The 20945-nt window shown below is 56.0% G+C and overlaps 1 protein-coding gene and 1 long non-coding RNA gene across 2 annotated transcripts in view; one reads left to right on the plus strand and one right to left on the minus strand.

Annotated features, from left to right (window-relative positions):
• The window catches only part of LOC144677068 (uncharacterized), a 14014-nt gene extending 8990 nt beyond the window's left edge, over positions 1 to 5024 (minus strand). The window contains exons 1-2 of the long non-coding RNA XR_013575492.1: positions 4951 to 5024; positions 4852 to 4916 (exon numbers count right to left, since the gene is read on the minus strand). This is a non-coding gene — a long non-coding RNA (uncharacterized LOC144677068). The remainder of the gene's footprint in view (positions 1 to 4851; positions 4917 to 4950) is intronic.
• The window catches only part of prune (prune exopolyphosphatase), a 32234-nt gene extending 16605 nt beyond the window's left edge, over positions 1 to 15629 (plus strand). The window contains exons 3-8 of the mRNA XM_078537326.1: positions 2415 to 2620; positions 7273 to 7457; positions 9427 to 9585; positions 10751 to 10845; positions 14001 to 14159; positions 15004 to 15629. Coding sequence (XP_078393452.1) covers positions 2415 to 2620; positions 7273 to 7457; positions 9427 to 9585; positions 10751 to 10845; positions 14001 to 14159; positions 15004 to 15393 — 1194 coding nt within the window. The 3' untranslated portion in view covers positions 15394 to 15629. The remainder of the gene's footprint in view (positions 1 to 2414; positions 2621 to 7272; positions 7458 to 9426; positions 9586 to 10750; positions 10846 to 14000; positions 14160 to 15003) is intronic.
• The last annotated feature ends 5316 nt before the right edge of the window (positions 15630 to 20945 follow it).

Consider the following 20945-nt stretch of genomic DNA (forward strand, 5'->3'; position numbering starts at 1 on the left):
CCCCTACACCCCTCCCTATCTCTGTAACCTCCTCCAGCCCCTACACCCCTCCCTATCTCTGTAACCTCCTCCAGCCCCTACACCCCTCCCTATCTCTGTAACCTCCTCCAGCCCCTACACCCTCCCTATCTCTGTAACCTCCTCCAGCCCCTACACCCCTCCCTATCTCTGTAACCTCCTCCAGCCCCTACACCCCTCCCTACCTCTGTAACCTCCTCCAGTCCCTACACCCCTCCCTATCTCTGTAACCTCCTCCAGTCCCTCCACACCTCCCTATCTCTGTAACCTCCTCCAGTCCCTACACCCCTCCCTATCTCTGTAACCTCCTCCAGCCCCTACACCCCTCCCTATCTCCGTAACCTCCTCCAGCCCCTACACCCCTCCCTATCTCCGTCACCTCCTCCAGCCCCTACACCCCTCCCTATCTCTGTAACCTCCTCCAGCCCCTACACCCCTCTCTATCTCTGTAACCACCTCCAGCCCCTACACCCCCTCCCTATCTCTGTAACCTCCTCCAGCCCCTACACCCCCTCCTTATCTCTGTAACCTCCTCCAGCCCCTACACCCCTCCCTATCTCTGTAACCTCCTCCAGCCCCTACACCCCTCCCTATCTCTGTAACCTCCTCCAGCCCCCTACACCCCTCCCTATCTCTGTAACCTCCTCCAGCCCCTACACCCCTCCCTATCTCTGTAACCTCCTCTAGCTCCTAAACCCCTCCGTATCTCTGTAACCTCCTCCAGCCCCTACACACCTCCCTATCTCTGTAACCTCCTCCAGCCCCTACACCCCTCCCTATCTCTGTAAACTCCTCCAGCCCCTACACCCCTTCCTATTTCTGTAACCTCTTCCAGCCCTTAATACCCTCCCTATCTCTGTAAACTCCTTCAGCCCTAACAAGCCCCCACGATTCCCGCACTGCTCCAATTCCAACCTCCTGCCCATCCCCCGATTCCCATCGCTCCACCACTGGCGGCCGTGCCTTCAGCTGCCTGGACCCTACGCTCTGGAATTCCCTCCCTAAATCTATCTCTTTCTCTCGCAGCCTGCCTGGCTATCACACCTTGAGGTGTGTTGCCACGGCAACAATATCCGTCAATCACCGCGACATAATAAAGAATAGCCTCATGGGCTGTAAAGCGCTTCGGGATGCACTGAGGTTGTGAAAGTTGCTATATAAATGCAGACCAGTTGTGTTTATCTTGTTCATGTCCAGCTCCCTGGGTCTCGGGCCGCCACTTACATTTCTCAATAGCTCAGAGAAAAAAATAAATCCCTGGAGGAAAAGAGACATGCTGTCGAAGTTTTTTGTCTTGGACTCATCAGGACAGATTCGCTAGAATACCAAACCTCAAAGAGAGCAACAATTTACACGGCATGAGAGAGGGGTGCTGATTGGTTGGCAAATCAGCTCTGATTTGGTCATGGAGAATGCACCAAGGAACTACTGCCTCCTTCGCCGCTTAATTAAAAAAGGGCACAATGCCTGGGCATGTTCCTTTTGGCTGCAGAGGACAGGTCCCTCCATATGAAATATACGCAGCTTGTAGCAAGTGTAAGTGAGCCACATTGTGAGCCCAGCTGATGATCTTAGACCATAAAACCATAAGACATAGGAGCAGAAATTAGGCCATTCGGCCCATCGAGTCTGCTCCGCCATTCAATCATGGCTGAGAAGTTTCTCAACCCCATTCTCCCGCCTTCTTCCCGTAACCTTTGATCCCCATACCAATCAAGAACCTATCTATCTCGGTCTTAAATACACTCAATGACCTGGCCTCCACAGCCTTCTGTGGCAATGAATTCCATAGATTCACCACTCTCTGGCTAAAGAAGTTTCTCCTCATCTCTGTTCTAAAAGCTCTTCCCTTTACTCTGAGGCTGTGCCCTCGGGTCCTAGTCTCTCCTACTAATGGAAACATCTTCCCCACGTCCACTCTATCCAGGCCTTTCAGTATTTCTGTAAGTCTCAATCAGATCCCCCCCCTCATCCTTCTAAACTCCATCGAGTATAGACCCAGAGTCCTCAAACGTTCCTCATATGTTAAGCCTTTCATTCCTGGGATCATTCTCGTGAACCTCCTCTGGACCCTCTCCAGGACCAGAACATCCATCCTGAGATACGGGGCCCAAAATTGCCCAAAATCTTAAATGGGTTGTTCGTGTAATTAGGCTCTGCGTGGATTAGTAATCCTGCAACCATTCTGTTTCTGTGTGAAAGCTCACTTGATCACGGGACCATGTCTCGCTTTAGCGTTATCAGTAAGCTCAGAAATGAAAACTCGGTGGATAACTTGCCTGTTAATTTGCTTGAGTCGAACTATGTTGTTGATGCCCTGAACTTGGTCTTTGTTGTCCCGGTTTTTAACCGCTCGGGTTGCACCTTTGGGTGCTGTTGTTGGCTTTTTCTTGTAGACCGGGCTGGACCGGAAGGCCGCGACTGTGCCTGTCCTGAACATTCCACGTTCCGAGTTCCCTCTGCGCAGCGAGTGCACTTTCCTCCTCCAGGAGAACCGCCTATCCGAGGACCTGCTGGTGTTCCGGGATGAGATCGACCTGCGCGGGCTGCACGGGGACGGCCGACTGACCCTGACGCTGGTCGATCACAACGTCCTGCCCAGGTAGCCGGTCGCGCTCGGGTGATGGGGAGGGCGAGGGTGGGTGGGAAGGTCAGGAATGACAGGGAGTTTCGACGGGGTTAATAAGGAGAAACCCTTTCCCATTGGCTGGGAGATAATTTGAGATAATTGGTACAAGAACCGGACGGGGTAAAGGACATATGCACACACGGTTATGATCCAATTCCGGCCTCTTGTCCATCCCCCGATTCCCCATCGCTCCACCATCGGCGGCCGTGCCTTCAGCTGCCTGGGGGGGGGCCTGAGCTCTAGAATTCCCTCCCTGAACCTCTCCGCCCACCTCTCTCTCTATCTCCTCATGAAAGATGCTCCTTAAAACCGGCATAGCTTTAGGTCACCTGTCCCTAATATCTCCTTGTGGGTTCGTTCTCAAACTTTGCTAGCTCTCCTGTGAAGCACCTCGGCACGTCCCACCACGTGAAAGGCGCTATATGAATGCACGTTGCTGATCTGCGATGCGCTGCCTGAAAAGTAGCAGTGTTAACATTCAGATGGACAGTTGAGATGGTAATAGATTTGCAGGACTATGGGGGGAGCGTGGTGGGGAGAGCAAAGGCAGGGGGAGGGGGGACTAATTGGACAGCTCTCTAAAACAACCAGCACAGGCACGAGCCGATTGACCTCCTGGACTGCTGTCTGATTTCCTTCTGAAGGATGTGTGGCAGTGAAGGGTCAGTACTGAGGGAGCGCCGCACTGTCGGAGGGTCAGTACTGAGGGAGTGCGGCACCGTCGGAGGGTCAGTACTGAGGGAGCGCCGCACTGTCGGAGGGTCAGTACTGAGGGAGCGCCGCACTGTCGGAGGGTCAGTACTGAGGGAGTGCGGCACCGTCGGAGGGTCAGTACTGAGGGAGCGCCGCACTGTCGGAGGGTCAGTACTGAGCGCGTGCGGCACTGTCGGAGGGTCAGTACTGAGGGAGCGCCGCACTGTCAGAGGGTCAGTACTGAGGGAATGTTGCACTGTCAGAGGGTCAGTACTGAGGGAGCACCACACTGTCGGAGGGTCAATACTGAGGGAGTAGCGCACTGTCGGAAGGTCAGTACTTAGGGAGTGTCGCACTGACGGAGGGTCAGTACTGAGGGAGTGCGGCACTGTCAGAGGGTCAGTACTGAGGGAATGTTGCACTGTCAGACGGTCAGTACTGAGGGATTGCCACACTGTCGGAGGGTCAGTACTGAGGGAATGTTGCACTGTCAGAGGGTCAGTGCTGAGGGATTGCCACACTGTCGGAGGGTCAGTATTGAGGGAGTGCCGCATTGTCAGAGGGTCAGTACTGAGGGAGTGCCGCACCGTCGGAGGGTCAGTACTGAGGGAGTGCTGCACTGTCGGAGGGTCAGTACTGAGGGAGTGCTGCACTGTCGGAGGGTCAGCGCTGAGGGAATGTTGCACTGTCAGAGGGTCAGTACTGAGGGAGCGCCGCACTGTCGGAGGGTCAGTACTGAGGGAGCGCCGCACTGTCGGAGGGTCAGTACTGAGGGAGTGCGGCACCGTCGGAGGGTCAGTACTGAGGGAGCGCCGCACTGTCGGAGGGTCAGTACTGAGCGCGTGCGGCACTGTCGGAGGGTCAGTACTGAGGGAGCGCCGCACTGTCAGAGGGTCAGTACTGAGGGAATGTTGCACTGTCAGAGGGTCAGTACTGAGGGAGCACCACACTGTCGGAGGGTCAATACTGAGGGAGTAGCGCACTGTCGGAAGGTCAGTACTTAGGGAGTGTCGCACTGACGGAGGGTCAGTACTGAGGGAGTGCGGCACTGTCAGAGGGTCAGTACTGAGGGAATGTTGCACTGTCAGAGGGTCAGTACTGAGGGATTGCCACACTGTCGGAGGGTCAGTACTGAGGGAATGTTGCACTGTCAGAGGGTCAGTACTGAGGGATTGCCACACTGTCGGAGGGTCAGTATTGAGGGAGTGCCGCATTGTCAGAGGGTCAGTACTGAGGGAGTGCCGCACCGTCGGAGGGTCAGTACTGAGGGAGTGCTGCACTGTCGGAGGGTCAGTACTGAGGGAGTGCTGCACTGTCGGAGGGTCAGCGCTGAGGGAATGTTGCACTGTCAGAGGGTCAGTACTGAGGGAGCGCCGCACTGTCGGAGGGTCAGTACTGAGGGAGTGCGGCACTGTCGGAGGGTCAGTACTGAGGGAGCGCCGCACTGTCGGAGGGTCAGTACTGAGGGAGCGCCGCACTGTCAGAGGGTCAGTACTGAGGGAATGTTGCACTGTCAGAGGGTCAGTACTGAGGGAGCGCCGCACTGTCGGAGGGTCAGTACTGAGGGAGCACCACACTGTCGGAGGGTCAATACTGAGGGAGTAGCGCACTGTCGGAAGGTCAGTACTTAGGGAGTGTCGCACTGACGGAGGGTCAGTACTGAGGGAGTGCGGCACTGTCAGAGGGTCAGTACTGAGGGAATGTTGCACTGTCAGAGGGTCAGTACTGAGGCAGAGCAGCACTGTCGGAGGGTCAGTACTGAGGGAATGTTGCACTGTCAGAGGGTCAGTACTGAGGGATTGCCACACTGTCGGAGGGTCAGTATTGAGGGAGTGCCGCATTGTCAGAGGGTCAGTACTGAGGGAGTGCCGCACCGTCGGAGGGTCAGTACTGAGGGAGTGCTGCACTGTCGGAGGGTCAGTACTGAGGGAGTGCTGCACTGTCGGAGGGTCAGCGCTGAGGGAATGTTGCACTGTCAGAGGGTCAGTACTGAGGGAGCGCCGCACTGTCGGAGGGTCAGTACTGAGGGAGCGCCGCACTGTCGGAGGGTCAGCACTGAGGGAGCGCCGCACTGTCGGAGGGTCAGCACTGAGGGAGCGCCGCACTGTCGGAGGGTCAGCACTGAGGGAGCGCCGCACTGTCGGAGGGTCAGCACTGAGGGAGCGCCGCACTGTCGGAGGGTCAGTACTGAGGGAGTGCCGGACTGTCGGAGGGTCAGTACTGAGGGAGTGCCGGACTGTCGGAGGGTCAGTACTGAGGGAGTGCCGCACTGTTGGAAGGTCAGTCCTGAGCGAGCTGTCGGAGGGTCAGTACTGAGGGCGCACTGCACAGTCAGAGGGTCAGTACTGAGGGAGCGCCGCACTGTCGGAGGGTCAGTACTGAGGGAGCGCCGCACTGTCGGAGGGTTAGTACTGAGGGAGCGCCGCGCTGTCGGAGGGTCAGTACTGAGGGAGTGCCGCACTGTCGGAGGGTCAGTACCGAGGGCGCTCTGTGCTGTTGGCGGCGTCAGCACAGAGGAAGCGCCGCACTGTTGTGGCATCAGCGCAGAGCGGGCACTGGGGTGCCCGCAGGGGGTGGTCTTTCAGGGTGAGATATTAAATCCCATTTGCCCCTCCCAGATGGATGTCAGTGTTCTTACGCCACCTGCCCCCTCTACCCTGCTGTTTCTTAGCCAGCAGATGTGCTGGATCATTGTCACGTTGCTGTTTCTGGGAGCTTGGTGTGTGCAAATTGATTGCTGCATTTCCCACATTACAATATCGACCACACTCCAAAAAGCTATTGATCAGCTGTAAACTATTTATGGTCTGAGGCTGAGTAAGGTGCTGTATAATTGCACATTCTTCCATTCTGATCCATCTCCTACCTGATTATCTTAAAATCAATAACCACAGTCCTGTGGGAACTGTGAAGATCCACATGAAATAGAAGCAGGAGTAGACCACTCGGCCCATCGAGCCTGCTCTGCCATTCAGTATGATCATGGCTGACCTTGGGCTTCAACTCCATTTTCCCACCCGCTCCCCATATCCCTTCCTTGGGACATGAAAAATCTGTCTATCCCAGGCTTAGATGGATTCAACGATGGAGCATCCTCACCACCCTCTGGGGTAGAGAATTCTAAAGATCCACAACCCTTTGAGTGAAGTAATTTCTCCTCATCTCAGTCCTAAACGATCGGCCCCCTTACCCTGAGACTGTGCGCCCCCCCCCGTGTTTTAGATTCTCCGACCAGCGAGAAACAATCTCTCAGCGTCCACCCTGTCAAACCCCCTCAGAATCTTGTAGGTTTCAATGAGATCGTCTCTCATTCTTCTGAACTCCAGAGAATATAAGCCCAATTCACTCAGCCTCTCATCATAGGACAACCCCCTTATCCCAGGGACCAATCTAGTGAACCTTCACTGCACCACCTCCAATGCAAGTATATCCTTTCTTAAATGTGGAGACCAAAACTGCGCACAGTATTCCAGATGTGGGCTCACCAAAACCCTATACAACCGTAGAAAGACTTATTTTTTTTCTTGTACTCCAATCCCTTTGCAATAAAGACCAACCTGCCATTTGCCTTCCTAATCACTTGCTGCATCTGCATGCTAACTTTCTGCATTGCTTGTACAAGCACACCCAAACCTCTTTGAACATGACCCTTACAAGATGCCCACCTTTCAAAAATAATCTGCTTTTCTTGTTCTGTTGACCAACCGAAGTGAAGACCTTCACGTTTCCCTGTACTTCACTCCATCCGTTATCTCGATGGCCACTCACTTAACCTGTCCATGTCTCTTTGCAGCCTCTCAGTGTCCTCCCCACAGCTTACCTTCCCGCCGACCTTGCTTGCAAGCCATTTGCGTCTACGTGTGCCGACGCTGGAGGGTCTGCTCTTGCCGATCTGCTTCTTTACCGGATTTCTCTGTTCTTTGCCTGCCCAGAGGCGACGCGGCCCTGGAGGAAGTGGTGACGGAGGTGATTGACCACCGACCCCTGGAGCGCCCTTCCACCCCTGCCTGTGTCGTGACCGCTGAGCCCGTGGGGTCCTGCGCGACGCTGGTGACCGAGCGGATTGTCCAGAGAGCGCCCGACGTTCTGGACAGGCAACTCGCTTACATACTGCGCAGTAAGACTTGCACTGGGATTTCTGAGGCTTGCCGGCATTGGGGTGGGGGGGGGGTGGGTGGCGTCGTTGGGGTAGGTGGGGGGTTTCGGGGCACGTGAGGGGTTTGGTTTTATTTTCGAGGGACGGGAGAAGGGAGGCAAATGTGTGGTCGTCACTAATAAATCCGATGGGGAATTTAGGAGAAACGTCATTACCCAGAGAGTGGGGAGAATGTGGGACTCGCTCCCACAGGGAGTGGGGAGAATGTGGGACTCGCTCCCACGGGGAGTGGGGAGAATGTGGGACTCGCTCCCACGGGGAGTGGGGAGAATGTGGGACTCGCTCCCACGGGGGGAGTGGGGAGAATGTGGGACTCGCTCCCGCGGGGAGTGGGGAGAATGTGGGACTCGCTCCCACGGGGGGAGTGGGGAGAATGTGGGACTCGCTCCCACGGGGAGTGGGGAGAATGTGGGACTCGCTCCCACGGGGAGTGGGGAGAATGTGGGACTCGCTCCCACGGGGAGCGGGGAGAATGTGGGACTCGCTCCCACGGGGAGCGGGGAGAATGTGGGACTCGCTCCCACGGGGGGAGTGGGGAGAATGTGGGACTCGCTCCCACGGGGAGCGGGGAGAATGTGGGACTCGCTCCCATGGGGAGTGGGGAGAATGTGGGACTCGCTCCCGCGGGGAGTGGGGAGAATGTGGGACTCGCTCCCGCGGGGAGTGGGGAGAATGTGGGACTCGCTCCCGCGGGGAGTGGGGAGAATGTGGGACTCGCTCCCATGGGGAGCGGGGAGAATGTGGGACTCGCTCCCGCGGGGAGTGGGGAGAATGTGGGACTCGCTCCCGCGGGGAGCGGGGAGAATGTGGGACTCGCTCCCACGGGGGGAGTGGGGAGAATGTGGGACTCGCTCCCACAGGGAGTGGGGAGAATGTGGGACTCGCTCCCACGGGGGGAGTGGGGAGAATGTGGGACTCGCTCCCACGGGGAGTGGGGAGAATGTGGGACTCGCTCCCACGGGGAGTGGGGAGAATGTGGGACTCGCTCCCACGGGGAGCGGGGAGAATGTGGGACTCGCTCCCACGGGGAGCGGGGAGAATGTGGGACTCGCTCCCACGGGGGGAGTGGGGAGAATGTGGGACTCGCTCCCACGGGGAGCGGGGAGAATGTGGGACTCGCTCCCGCGGGGAGTGGGGAGAATGTGGGACTCGCTCCCGCGGGGAGCGGGGAGAATGTGGGACTCGCTCCCACGGGGGGAGTGGGGAGAATGTGGGACTCGCTCCCATGGGGAGTGGGGAGAATGTGGGACTCGCTCCCGCGGGGAGTGGGGAGAATGTGGGACTCGCTCCCGCGGGGAGTGGGGAGAGTGTGGGACTCGCTCCCACGGGGAGTGGGGAGAATGTGGGACTCGCTCCCGCGGGGAGTGGGGAGAATGTGGGACTCGCTCCCGCGGGGAGTGGGGAGAATGTGGGACTCGCTCCCACGGGGAGTGGGGAGAGTGTGGGACTCGCTCCCACGGGGAGTGGGGAGAATGTGGGACTCGCTCCCGCGGGGAGTGGGGAGAATGTGGGACTCGCTCCCACGGGGAGTGGGGGAGAATGTGGGACTCGCTCCCGCGGGGAGAATGTGGGACTCGCTCCCACGGGGAGTGGGGAGAATGTGGGACTCGCTCCCACGGGGAGTGGGGAGAATGTGGGACTCGCTCCCGCGGGGAGTGGGGAGAATGTGGGACTCGCTCCCACGGGGAGTGGTCAAAGCGAATAGCGGAGATGCATTGAGGTGGGGGAGAGAAGCTGGATAAACACATGAGGGAGAAAGGAATAGAAGGACATGGTGATGGGCTGAGAGGAAGAGGGGGATGGGAGGGGGCTCCTGTGGGGCAGAAATGTGTTGAGCCCAGTTGGTTGCTGTGGTTGTAAGCATTTTGAAGAAATCAGTGTTGAAAAGGAAGCCTTGACCCCCCCGCACCCCTCCGTTTGTCCCCTGTAGGTACCATCGTGCTGGACTGCATCAACATGGCTCCGGAGGCTGGCAAGGTCACACCGAAGGACTCCCAGTACGTCGCCGCGTTGGAATCCAGATTCGGAGACCTCCCGCCCAGAGCCGCCGCGTTTGACTCGCTGCAGAAAGCCAAGTTTGACGTTCGCGGTAACTGTCGCTATTCCCATTGACTGGGGCCAACCACAGAGGGGGAGGGGAGGGAGCGAGGAAGGAAGGGGAAAAAAAATAAACTCGCCGGACGGCGCGCGAGGGTTCGTTTCCTTCCCCCTTTCGGCCGAGGCTCCGGCCTCTCGAGCGGGAAAACCGCGGGTTCGAATCCCACTCGCTCCAGGGGTTTCCGTAGGTGAATTCGAGCCGGTAGCGAGGGAGTGCTGTCATAACGTGGAAAAGGCGGGAGCCAATTTGCACACAGCAAGCTCCCACAAACAGCAACGTGGTCATCGTCAGTTTTTAGGGATACATGAGGGAGCCACACGGGGGAACTCACTCACTTGCTCTGCTTTGCAATGGTAGCTATGGGATCGTGTGTTTAATTTAGCACTTAGAGCACACGCCTATGTCCAAATGCAGCAAGAGCTGGACAATATCCAGGCTTGGGTGGGCAAGCGGCAAGTAACATTGGCGCCACCCGAGTGTCAGGTAATGACCATCTCCAACCAGAGGGAATCTAACCATCGCCCCTTGACGTTCAATGGCATTACCATCACTGAATCCCCCACTATCAACATCCTGGTGGGGGGTTACCATTGACCAGAGGCTGAACTGAACTAGCCATATTCAGTTCTGATGAAGAGTCATACGGACTCGAAACGTTAACTGTGTTCCTCTCCGCAGAAGCTGTCAGACCTGCTGAGTTTTTCCAGCTGTTTTTATTTTTGTTTCAGGTTTCCAGCATCCGCAGTATTTTGCTTTTAGCCATATAAATGCTTTGGCTACAAGAGCAGGTCAGAGGCTGGGAATCCTGCGGAGAGTAACTCACCTCCTGACTCCCCAAAGCCTGTCCACCATCTACAAGGCACAAGTCAGGAGTGTGACGGAATACTCCCCACTTGCCTAGATGAGTGCGGCTCCCACAACACTCGAGCTCCCTCGGTACTGACCCTTGAAGGGTTGGCCTGGATTTTGTCTTTCAGCCCCTGGAGTGGGGCTCGCAAACCCCTCTCACTTGCGGGGGGGGGAGGGGGGGGTAGCGAGAGAGAGTTACCCACCCGGCCACGGATGGCCGATTTGGGCACCAAGGCTAACATTGTTGAGAGGGAGGAAGAGCCATTCCGTCCCATCCCATCGGTATAAATCGTTTTGTTCTACCCAGGGTTGACCATCGAGCAGATGCTGAGGAAAGACCTGAAGGTTTTATCTGGAGGGGATCTTCATTTGGCCATGAGTGCCGTCTACGTGAGGCTTGAGGTAGGAGACGTCAACGGGTTCAGTCTAACCTCCCTTAGACACAAAAACAGCTTTTCACTCAGCGTTATTCTGAACTCTAGCCTCAAGCTGCCAATGTGTGTGAAGCTCGGAGGGTATTGGTTTAAATTTTCACGGGATGCGGGTGTCACTGGCAAGTCCAGCATTTGTTGCCCATCCCTAATTGCCCCTTGAACTGAGTGGCCTCGCTCGGCCATTTCAGGGGGGCAGTTAAGAGTCGACCACATGGGCTGTGGGTCTGGAGTCACGTGTAGGCCGGACCGGGTAAGGGCGGCAGATTTCCCTCCCCTAAAGGGGCGTTAGTGAACCAGATGGGTTTTTAATGACAATCCATGATGGTTTCATGGTCACCGTCACTGAGACTAGCTTTCAATTCTAGATTTTTTACTAATTAATTGAATTTAAGTTCCACCAGCTGCCGGGGTGGGATTTGCAAATGTAGGAATTAGGAGCAGGAGGAGTGGGCCACTCGGCCCCTCGAGCCTGCTCCGCCATTCAATAAGATCACGACTGACCTGAACGTAACCTCAACCCCACATACCCACCTACCCCTGATAACCTTTCACCCCCTTGTTCATCAAGAATCCATCCACCTCTGCCTTAAAAATATTCAAAGATTCTGCTTCCACCACCTTTTCAGGAAGAGAGTTCCAAAGACTATCCACTCTGAGAGAAAAAAAATTCTCCTCCTCTCTCTCATAAATGGGCGACTCCTTATTTCTAAGCAGTGGCCCCTGGTTCTAGATTCTCCCACAAGGGGAAACATCCTCTCCACATCCCCCTTGTCAAGACCCCTCAGGATCTTGTATGTTTCAATCAAGTCGCCTCTTACACTTCTGAACTCCAGCAGATACAAACCCAGCCTGTCCAACCTTTCCTCATAAGACAACCCACCCATTCCTGGTATTAGTCTGGTAAACCTTCTGTGAACTGCTTCCAACACATTTACATCCTTCCTTCAATAAGGGGACCAATACAGTACACAGTGCTCCAGATGTGAATAATAATTTGAGCTCCTGTCCCTTGAACATTAGCCGGGGCCTCTGGATTACAAGTCCAGTGACGTCACCACTAATCCTCCTCCATTGCGGACCTCATCTCCGACCTTTCACCCTTTCCCGCAGGATTTACTGCTTGGGGGATAGTCTACTGGTCCTCAGGGGTAGAATACTGGCCCTCGGGGGGTAGAATACTGGCCCTCGGGGGGGGTAGAATACTGGCCCTCGGGGGGTAGAATACTGGCCCTCGGGGGGTAGAATACTGGCCCTCGGGGGGTAGAATACTGACCCTCGGGGGGTAGAATACTGGCCCTCGGGGGGTGTAATACTGGCCCTCGGGGGGTAGAATACTGGCCCTCGGGGGGTGTAATACTGGCCCTCGGGGGGTAGAATACTGGCCCTCGGGGGGTAGAATACTGACCCTCGGGGGGTAGAATACTGGCCCTCGGGGGGTAGAATACTGGCCCTCGGGGGGTAGAATACTGGCCCTCGGGTGGTAGAATACTGACCCTCGGGGGATAGAATACTGGCCCTCGGGGGGTAGAATACTGGCCCTCGGGGGGTAGAATACTGGCCCTCGGGGGGTAGAATACTGGCCCTCGGGGGGGTAGAATACTGGCCCTCGGGGGGTAGAATACTGGCCCTCGGGGGGTAGAATACTGGCCCTCGGGGGGTAGAATACTGGCCCTCGGGGGGTAGAATACTGGCCCTCGGTGGGGTAGAATACTGGCCCTCGGAGGGGTAGAATACTGGCCCGGAGGGGGGGCAGCCTACTGGCCCTCAGGGGGTAAAATACTGGCCCTCGGGGGGTAGAATACTGGCCCGGAGGTGGGGCAGCCTACTGGCCCTCGGGGGGTAGAATACTGGCCCTCGGAGGGTAGAATACTGGTCTTGGAGGGCGTGCAGCAGAGATTTGCCAGAATTATACGTAGGGCTAAAAGGGTTAAAATGTGAGAGAAGCTTGCCTTCCCCACATTGCAGCAGAGGCTAGACTTCACGCTGCGCTGCCCCGGGATAACCCTGAAACCTGCTCAGTAAATGGAGTCTTTCTTTCCTTTCTAGACTCTGCTCGTATCTCCCTCCCCCCCACCCCACCCCGAGTGTAGAAGATTAAGGGGTGATCTAATCGAGGGGACGCAGTGGCACAGTGGTATTATCACTAGACTGGTGTCCCAGAGGCGCAGGGGGGTAATTCTCTGGGGACCCGGGTTCAAATCCCACCACGGCAGATGGTGAAATCTGAACCCGTTAAAAGTCTGATGATGACCACGAGACCGTTGCTGCCGATTGTTGTAAAAAAACCCCATCTGGGTTCACTAATGCTCCCTTTAGGGAAGGAAATCTGCTGTCCTTACCCCCGGTCTGGCCTACATGTGACCCAGAGCAATGTGGTTGACGCCTAAATGCCCTCTGAGCAAGGGCAATTAGGGATGGGAAATAAATAAATAAAGTTGAGGGATTTAAGATGATTAAAGGATTTAAGAAACTATTTCCTCTGTAGGTTAGTGGGGCGGTGGGGGTGGGGGGCGGGGGGGAAAGGTGGGGAGAGTCCAGAACAAGGGGGCAGAACCTTAAAATGAGAGCCAGGCCGTTCAGGGGTGATGTCAGGAAGCACTTCTTCACACACAGGGGAGCGGGAATCTGGAATGCCCTTCTCCACACCACCCTTCCCCAAAAAAACAGGCTGGGGAGTCGATTGTAAAATTTAAAAACTGAGCTTTTAATTGACCAGGGTTATTGAGGATCTCACCTCTGGTAAGGTGGGTAGATGGAGTTAAGGTGTAGCTCCACCATGATCTCATTGAATGACAGAACAGGCTCGAGGGGCTGAAAGGCCTCTTCCTTGTTGCCTCTGTTCATCCCCCCCACCCCCGCTTTCTCCAGGGGCAGCCAGGGGGTCGGTGTTGCCCACAAGCTGAGAATGAGTTGTTAAAGATGAGAGAGAGAGAGAGTGAGTGAGTGTTCGGGGCGGAGGGAGGATGGGATTGGGGCCTAGCTATGACGCAGCACACGGTCGAATTGCCGTGTCACTCTGTGGGTGGGCGTCGCTGTGCCCGCCCACGGTTGGTGCGAAGTCGCTTTGCTTTTGACATATTTCGTCGAGGACCTCGCCCTCTGACCCTTCGCCCTTTCCCGCAGGATTTACTGGCACGTCCTCGCTTGAAGGAAGGGTTTGAGGAATTCTGTCGAGGGGGCGGCTACAATGTCCTGGTTGTCATGACGATCTCCTTCAGCCAAAAGAGCGAACCTTTCCGGCAACTGGCAGTCTACAGCGCTCACCGTGACTTGCGAGACGCGGTAGGTTTTTTTTTTGAGAGCTTCCTTGGGGAGTGGCTGGGGGTGGGGGGGGAGGGGCTCGGAAGGCTGAGTGCCCTATCTCAGCCCTGCCCTAGGGATGTAAAACGTGAGGAAGGGTACGGAGGACTGAGGGGGGTGAGCTAATTGAGGTGTATAAAACTATGAGGAGCCTAGATAGGGTAGACAGGAAAGACCTGTTTCCCCTGGCTGAGGGGGGCACAGATTTAAGGTGATTGGTGGAAGGATTAGAGGGGGGACATGAGGGAAAACTTTCCCACCCAGAGGGTGGTGGGCGTCTGGGATTCATTGTCTAACTCGGCGGTCGAAGCTGAAACCCTCAACTCATTGATCTGCATCCGAAGCACTGTAACCTGCGAGGCTAGGGACCAGGCGCTGCAAAGTGGGATTAAAATGAGCGGCTAGTTTCTTTTTTCCCGTTTTGGCTGGTGCGGACGTGATGGGCTGAATGGCCTCTTTCTGCACCGTAACGTTTCTGTGGTAGGCCAGACCGGGGTAAGGGCGGCAGGTTTCCTTCCCTAAAGGGGCACGAGTGAACCAGATGGGGTTTTTTAACGACAATCCAAGATGGTTGCCCTGGTCACCATCACTGAGACTCGCTTTTCAATTCCAGATTTTATTCATTGGATTTAAATTCCACCAGCTGCCAGGGGGGGAATTTGAACCCGTGTCCCCCCAGAGCATTAGCCTGGGCCTCTGGGTTACTAGTCCAGTGACATTATCACGATGCTACCATCTCTATGTGGAGGGAGGGGGGTGTGTGTGTGTTGGGGGGGTGGGGGGTGCTGGTTGCTCTCCGTAAGCCTCTCTAATTCTGCGGTTACAGGTGAGACGGATGCTGGAGGAGTCGGAGGCCCCGTCGCTTCAGTTGACGCCGATGGACAGCCCCTGCCCGCAAATCGGCGCCTATCGCCAGGGAAACGGGCTGGCCTCCCGCAAGAAGGTCTTGCCCGTCGTCAAGGACTTCCTGAAGGCCCGGGAGGCCTGGCGGCCGGCCCCCGAGGACGTCTGCCGGGCGTGGGCCGAGCGGCAGGCCGGGGGCGCGGAGGAGGAGGAGGCCTGCCGCGACGAGGAGCGCGACCTGCCCCCCACCCCCATGAACAGCCTGGTGGAGGGCTGCCCCCTGGACGCCGGCCTGCCCAGGCTGACGCCGGAAGCCGTCATGGAGAAGTTCGGCAAAATGGCCGCCGAGGGGCCGTCGTCGGATCCGGCCTAGCCCGGCTGCCATTAGCCTGGGGACCCGTTGTTATTGACGACGGGGGAAGGAGAGAGAGAGAGAGACTGGAACGGTGGGAAGAGGCCTGTTTTAAAAGCAGTCGTAGTCTCCCCAAGCCCCGTGTGCCAAGAGCCAGCGCCCCAGTCCGCCATTTGTTCACTTCACTCCTATGGAGGCCTCTTTTGAACCCGTCGCTCGTTCATCCCATTGGTTCCCTCGCCACTACCCCTCTCCCCTGCCCCTCTACCCCTCTCCCCTGCCCCTCTACCCCTCTCCCCTGCCCCCCCCACCCAGCCACCACTATTGGCTTCCTGTGTCCCCCAGCGCATTAGCCTGGGCCTCTGGGTTAATAGTCCAGTGACATTACCACGATGCTACCATCTCTATGTGGAGGGAGGGGGTGTGTGTGGGGTTGGGGGGGGCGCGGGGAAATAGAGACGCACAGCCTTAGGAACATGGAAGGAGGGGGGCCATTCAACCCCTCGAGCCTGTCCTGCCATTCAGCTAAATCAAGGTTAATCACCCATGATCAAGCTCCAGCTACACTCTGCCCCTCGATACCTTTGCTAAACAAGCATCAATCAATCTCCGATTTAGATTTAACCATTGATCCAGCATCGGTTGCTGTTTACGGAAGAGAGTTCCAAACTTCTACCGCCCTTTGTGTGTCGAAGTATTTCCTAACTTCGCTCCTGAAAGGTCTGGCTCGAGTCTTTTTAGACGAGTCCCCTAGTCCTAGACGTCCCCATCCAGCAGAAATACCTATCTACCCTTATCTGATCCCCTTTAATATCTCAAACTTTGATCAAGGCAACCCCTTAACCGTCTTAAATTCCAGGGAATACAACCCTAGCTTGTGTAATCTCGTGAGTTTAACCCTTGCAGTTCAGGTATCATTCTGGTAAATCTACGCTTGCCCTCCCTCCAATTCATCCTTTTTATTTTAAGACATAGGAGCAGAAATTAGGCCATTCAGCCCATCAAGTCTGCTCCGCCATTCAATCTTGGCTGATAAGTTTCTCAACCCCATTTCCCGCCTTTTCCCTGTAACCTTTGACCCCCTTACCAGTCAAGAACCTATCTATCTCGGTCTTAAATACACTCAGTGACCTGGCCTCCACAGCCTTCTGTGGCAATGAATTCCATAGATTCACCACTCTCTGGCTAAAGAAGTTTCTCCTCATCTCTGTTCTAAAAGGTCTTCCCTTTACTCTGAGGCTGTGCCCTCGGGTCCTAGTCTCTCCTACTAATGGAAACATCTTCCCCACGTCACAGCACCCTCTGAATGATGTCCTTTGTCGGAGCAAGAATCTCTGTGACAATGGTTAGAGCCCTGGGTGTTCATCGGGGTTGCGGGGGGCAGGTAGGCATGGGGAGAAAGTTGGGGTTGGGGGGAAACAGAGTCATTAATTATTAGGCACTTATTAGCATAGAAGGTGACTGGTTTTGGGGGTTATTTTTTGCATATTCTATGGATGCTGTCCCACCTAAACCGATACGGCTCAGAACGAAGCCATCCGGTTCACCATGCTCATGCAGACTCTTTGAAAGGAGCTGTCCTATTGGTCCCTTACCACCACCCGCTCATTTCTCCCCCACCTCACCCCTCCCCACACCATAGCCCTGCTGCAAACCCTTTCCCTCTTTGCTTCAGAAACACAGAAAATAGGAGCGGGAGTAGGTGATTCGGCCCTTCGAGCCTGCCCCGCCATTCGATATGACCGTGGCTGATCCCCTGTCTCAAGGCCGTGCTCCCGCCCTCGCCCCATACCCCCCTTGACCCCTTTACCCCAGCAGACTGAGAGGCCGGCCAAGGGGAAGTCGGAATCATCCGGCACTGTTTCCCCCACCCTCGTCCAAAAATGCACAGGCCTCAAAGTCAAGGTAAGGGGGGGAGGAGAGGTAGGCCGCAGGCTTTGAGGTAGGCCGCAGAGTTTGAGGTAGGCCGCAGGCTTTGAGGTAGGCCGCAGGCTTTGAGGTAGGCCGTCAGCAAGTACTGCCGGATTAAGCCACTTTGGGCCTTTTCCTTCATTACTTCCGGGTGCCAATCTCGGAGGCCAGGGAAATTCCACCCGCCCCGATCGCGGGACCTTCAGTTAGTGTTGTGTGTCGGTGGCATTGGTGGGTGGGGTGGGGTAGGGAGGGGGGGCAGAATCTGTATCTCTAGAACCTGCCGCCTTCTGAATCTAAGCAATAAAATGGGGTGTGGTGTCCGGCAGTGCAGCACTGGACAGCGGCAAACTTTTAAAAAAAAAATTCTTTCATGGGATGTGGGCGTCGCTGGCTAGGCCACCGTTTGTTGCCCATCCCTAATTGCCCCTCGAGAAGGTGGTGGTGGAGCCGCCGCCTTGAACCGCTGCAGTCCACGGCGTGTAGGTACATCCACCGCACTGTTAGGGAGGGAGTTCCAGGATTTTGACCCAGTGACAGTGAAGGAGAGGCCGATGTGTTTCCAAGTCAGGATGGTGAGTGGCCCGGAGGGGGACCTTGCGGGCGGCGGTGTTCCCCATGCGCCTGCTGACCCATGTCCTCCGAGGTGGGGGAAGAGACCATAAGACATAGGAGCAGAAATTAGGCCATTCGGCCCATCAAGTCAGCTCCGCCATTCAATCATGGCTGAGAAGTTTCTCAGCCCCATTTTCCCGCCTTCTCCCCGTAACCTTTGATCCCCCTTACCAATCAAGAACCTATCTATCTCGCTCTTAAATACACTCAATGACCTGGCCTCCACAGCCTTCTGTGGCAATGAATTCCATAGATTCACCACTCTCTGGCTAAAGAAGTTTCTCCTCATCTCTGTTCTAAAAGCTCTTCCCTTTACTCTGAGGCTGTGCCCTCGGGTCCTAGTCTCTCCTACTAATGGAAACATCTTCCCCACGTCCACTCTATCCAGGCCTTTCAGTATTCTGTAAGTTTCAATCAGATCCCCCCCATCATCCTTCTAAACTCCATCGAGTATAGACCCAGAGTCCTCAAACATTCCTCATATGTTAAGCCTTTCTTTCCTGGGATCGTTCTCGTGAACCTCCTCTGGACCCTCTCCAGGGCCAGAACATCCTTCCTGAGATATGGGGCCCAAAATTGCTCTCAATATTCTAAATGTGGTCTGACCAGAGGCCACGGGTCGGATCCCTGGTTCGATCGTGAGCAGCTGGGCTTCAGGACCTGTTGCTAAGGGTGATGGCGGCGGGGGTGGGTTGGAAGGGAAGAGAGAGAGCTCCAACGCTATAGTGACCCCCCCCCCCCCCCCCCAAGTAGGTAGATGAATGAATGATGGGCGGGGCAGGTGGAAAGGGTCAAGGGTCTCGTTCCCGCCAAAGGAAAGGAGCATCACTGGGGTGCGATCCAACAGAACCCTATCTCTTCCCCCCCCCACACCCCCCTCCAGTGAGACTCTGCGCTGGGGGAGGACCCAACGAGCAACGGGAGGATAAACTCCGTCTGCACTCGAGGGAGCACATTGAAACGTATCACAAGTCTTCCACCTCGGAGAGATCGATTTGGCTCTCCCTGACCTTCGGGTTTTGGAGATGAGTGTGGTTGTTTTTTGTTTTGTTTTGTTTTGGGCCTGCATGCGGGTGTCTGTTAATGGTTGAAAGTTTGCGGTGAGCGAATTATATTTCTAACGGCGAGCTTGACGTTTTAGGTGTGATGATCTGTTTTGGTGCGTGGGATGGGGTTTCCGTGTAAAAATGTAAAATGTTTTTGTCGGGGGGTTTGGGAGTTTGTGTGTCCTCCTCACGTGGAGCTCCGGAGGCCCCTGCCCTCTATTTGATTCCGCCCTCCCATCCCAGCTGTTCTCCGGAGAGATCTGAACCCCTCAGTTGAGCCCCCTCTCCACTGTCTGCCTCTCTCCCCAAAGATGAATGCAACACAAGTGAACTGGTGCAGGGGGTGGGGGGTAGGTCAATGGGATAGTCTCCCCACTGCCTTGCTCCTTTCCACACCGTGGTGCTATACGTCACAGTATTACATGGTACTACACAGAAACAGGCCGTTCGGCCCCTCTGCTCCGTGCTGGGGCTTCTGCTCCACACAAGCCTCCTCCCACCCCATTTTCATCTCCCCCCTCCCACCCCCTTTTCATCTCCCCCCGCCCCCACCGACATACCCTTCCATTCCTATCTCCCTCGTGCACGGAACCAGCTTCCCCCTTAAGTACATCCATGCTACTCATCTCGGCCCCTCGAGCGCCACGCTCCCTGGGTGAAGACGTTTCTCCTGAATTCCCCATTGGATTTATTAATGACTCTCCCGTATTGATGCTGCCCCCGCCCGTACAGCTGGTAGCTGTGGGTGTGCCTGGCGGCATTGCAACGTGCCCGTGAGTGGATGGCCTTGCCCAGATAAGGCGCGAGTTACACCTCAAAACAAATTATGGATGAATGTCTTTGGGGCATTTGGAGAGAGTGGTCACTTCAGGGCCTAGAAATTGCACTATTGGTCCCAGACATTTCAACGCCAACGTGATTATTTCAAATTCCTACCTCCGTTTTTTTTTTAAGATAGTTTTAAAAGAAAGATAACAGGTTAATGCCCCCCCTCCCCCGCAACCTTATACAGCAAGGGAAGGAATTCCATCACCGAATTTCATGTTCAGTGGCCGACAGACTAACCCCGAGATCCAATTACACTGATAGTGTCACTGGAAACATTCACTCCTCCTCTCCCCTCTCCCCTCTCTCTTCTCTCCCCTCTCTTCTCTTCTCTCCCCTCTCTCCTCTCCTCTCCTCTCCCCTCTCTCTTCTCTCCCCTCTCTCCTCTCCTCTCCCCTCTCTCCTCTCCTCTCCCCTCTCTCCTCTCCTCTCCCCTCTCTCCCCTCCTCTCCCCTCTCTCTCCTCCCCCCTCTCTCTTCTCTCCCCTCTCTCCTCTCCCCTCCCCCTCTCTCCTCTCCCCTCTCTCTTCTCTCCCCTCTCTCCTCTCCTCTCCCCTCTCTCCTCTCCTCTCCCCTCTCTCCTCTCCTCTCCCCTCTCTCCTCTCCTCTCCCCTCTCTCTCTTCTCTCCCCTCTCTCTCTTCTCTCCCCTCTCTCTCTTCTCTCCCCTCTCCCTCTCTCTCTACCTCCTCTCTCTCCACCCTCCCCCTCTCTCTATCCCACCCTCTCTCTCTCTACCCTCCCTTCCCCCCTCTCTCTCTACCCCTCCCTTCCCCCCCTCTCTCCACCCCTCCCTTCCCCCCCCTCTCTCTCTCCACCCTCCCTTCCCCTCTCTCTCCCTCTCCCCCCCTCTCTCTCTCACTCTCTCTTCACCCATCCTCTCTCTCCCTCTCTCCCCCCCCCCCCCCCCCCACCCCCGCCTTCCCTCTCTCTCTTCCCCTCCCCTCCCCCTCAGTCAGAAGGTTATAGGTTCAGATCCCACTCCAGGGGCTTGAGCAGAGTGCCTGGGCTGACGCTACAGTGCCAGGACTGTTAAACCAGAGCACCGTTACCCTCTCGGATCAACCTATAGGACCCCGCACCGCTTTTCGAAGGGCAGCCCCTTTGTTGGAGCTTGCTGTGCAGAAACTGGATGCTGTGCTTCCTAGATCTACAGCAGCAAATACACTCCAAAGGCAC

The sequence above is a fragment of the Cetorhinus maximus genome, unplaced genomic scaffold, assembly GCF_964194155.1.
Source record: "Cetorhinus maximus unplaced genomic scaffold, sCetMax3.hap1.1 HAP1_SCAFFOLD_2194, whole genome shotgun sequence".
Classification (NCBI taxonomy): domain Eukaryota; kingdom Metazoa; phylum Chordata; class Chondrichthyes; order Lamniformes; family Cetorhinidae; genus Cetorhinus; species Cetorhinus maximus.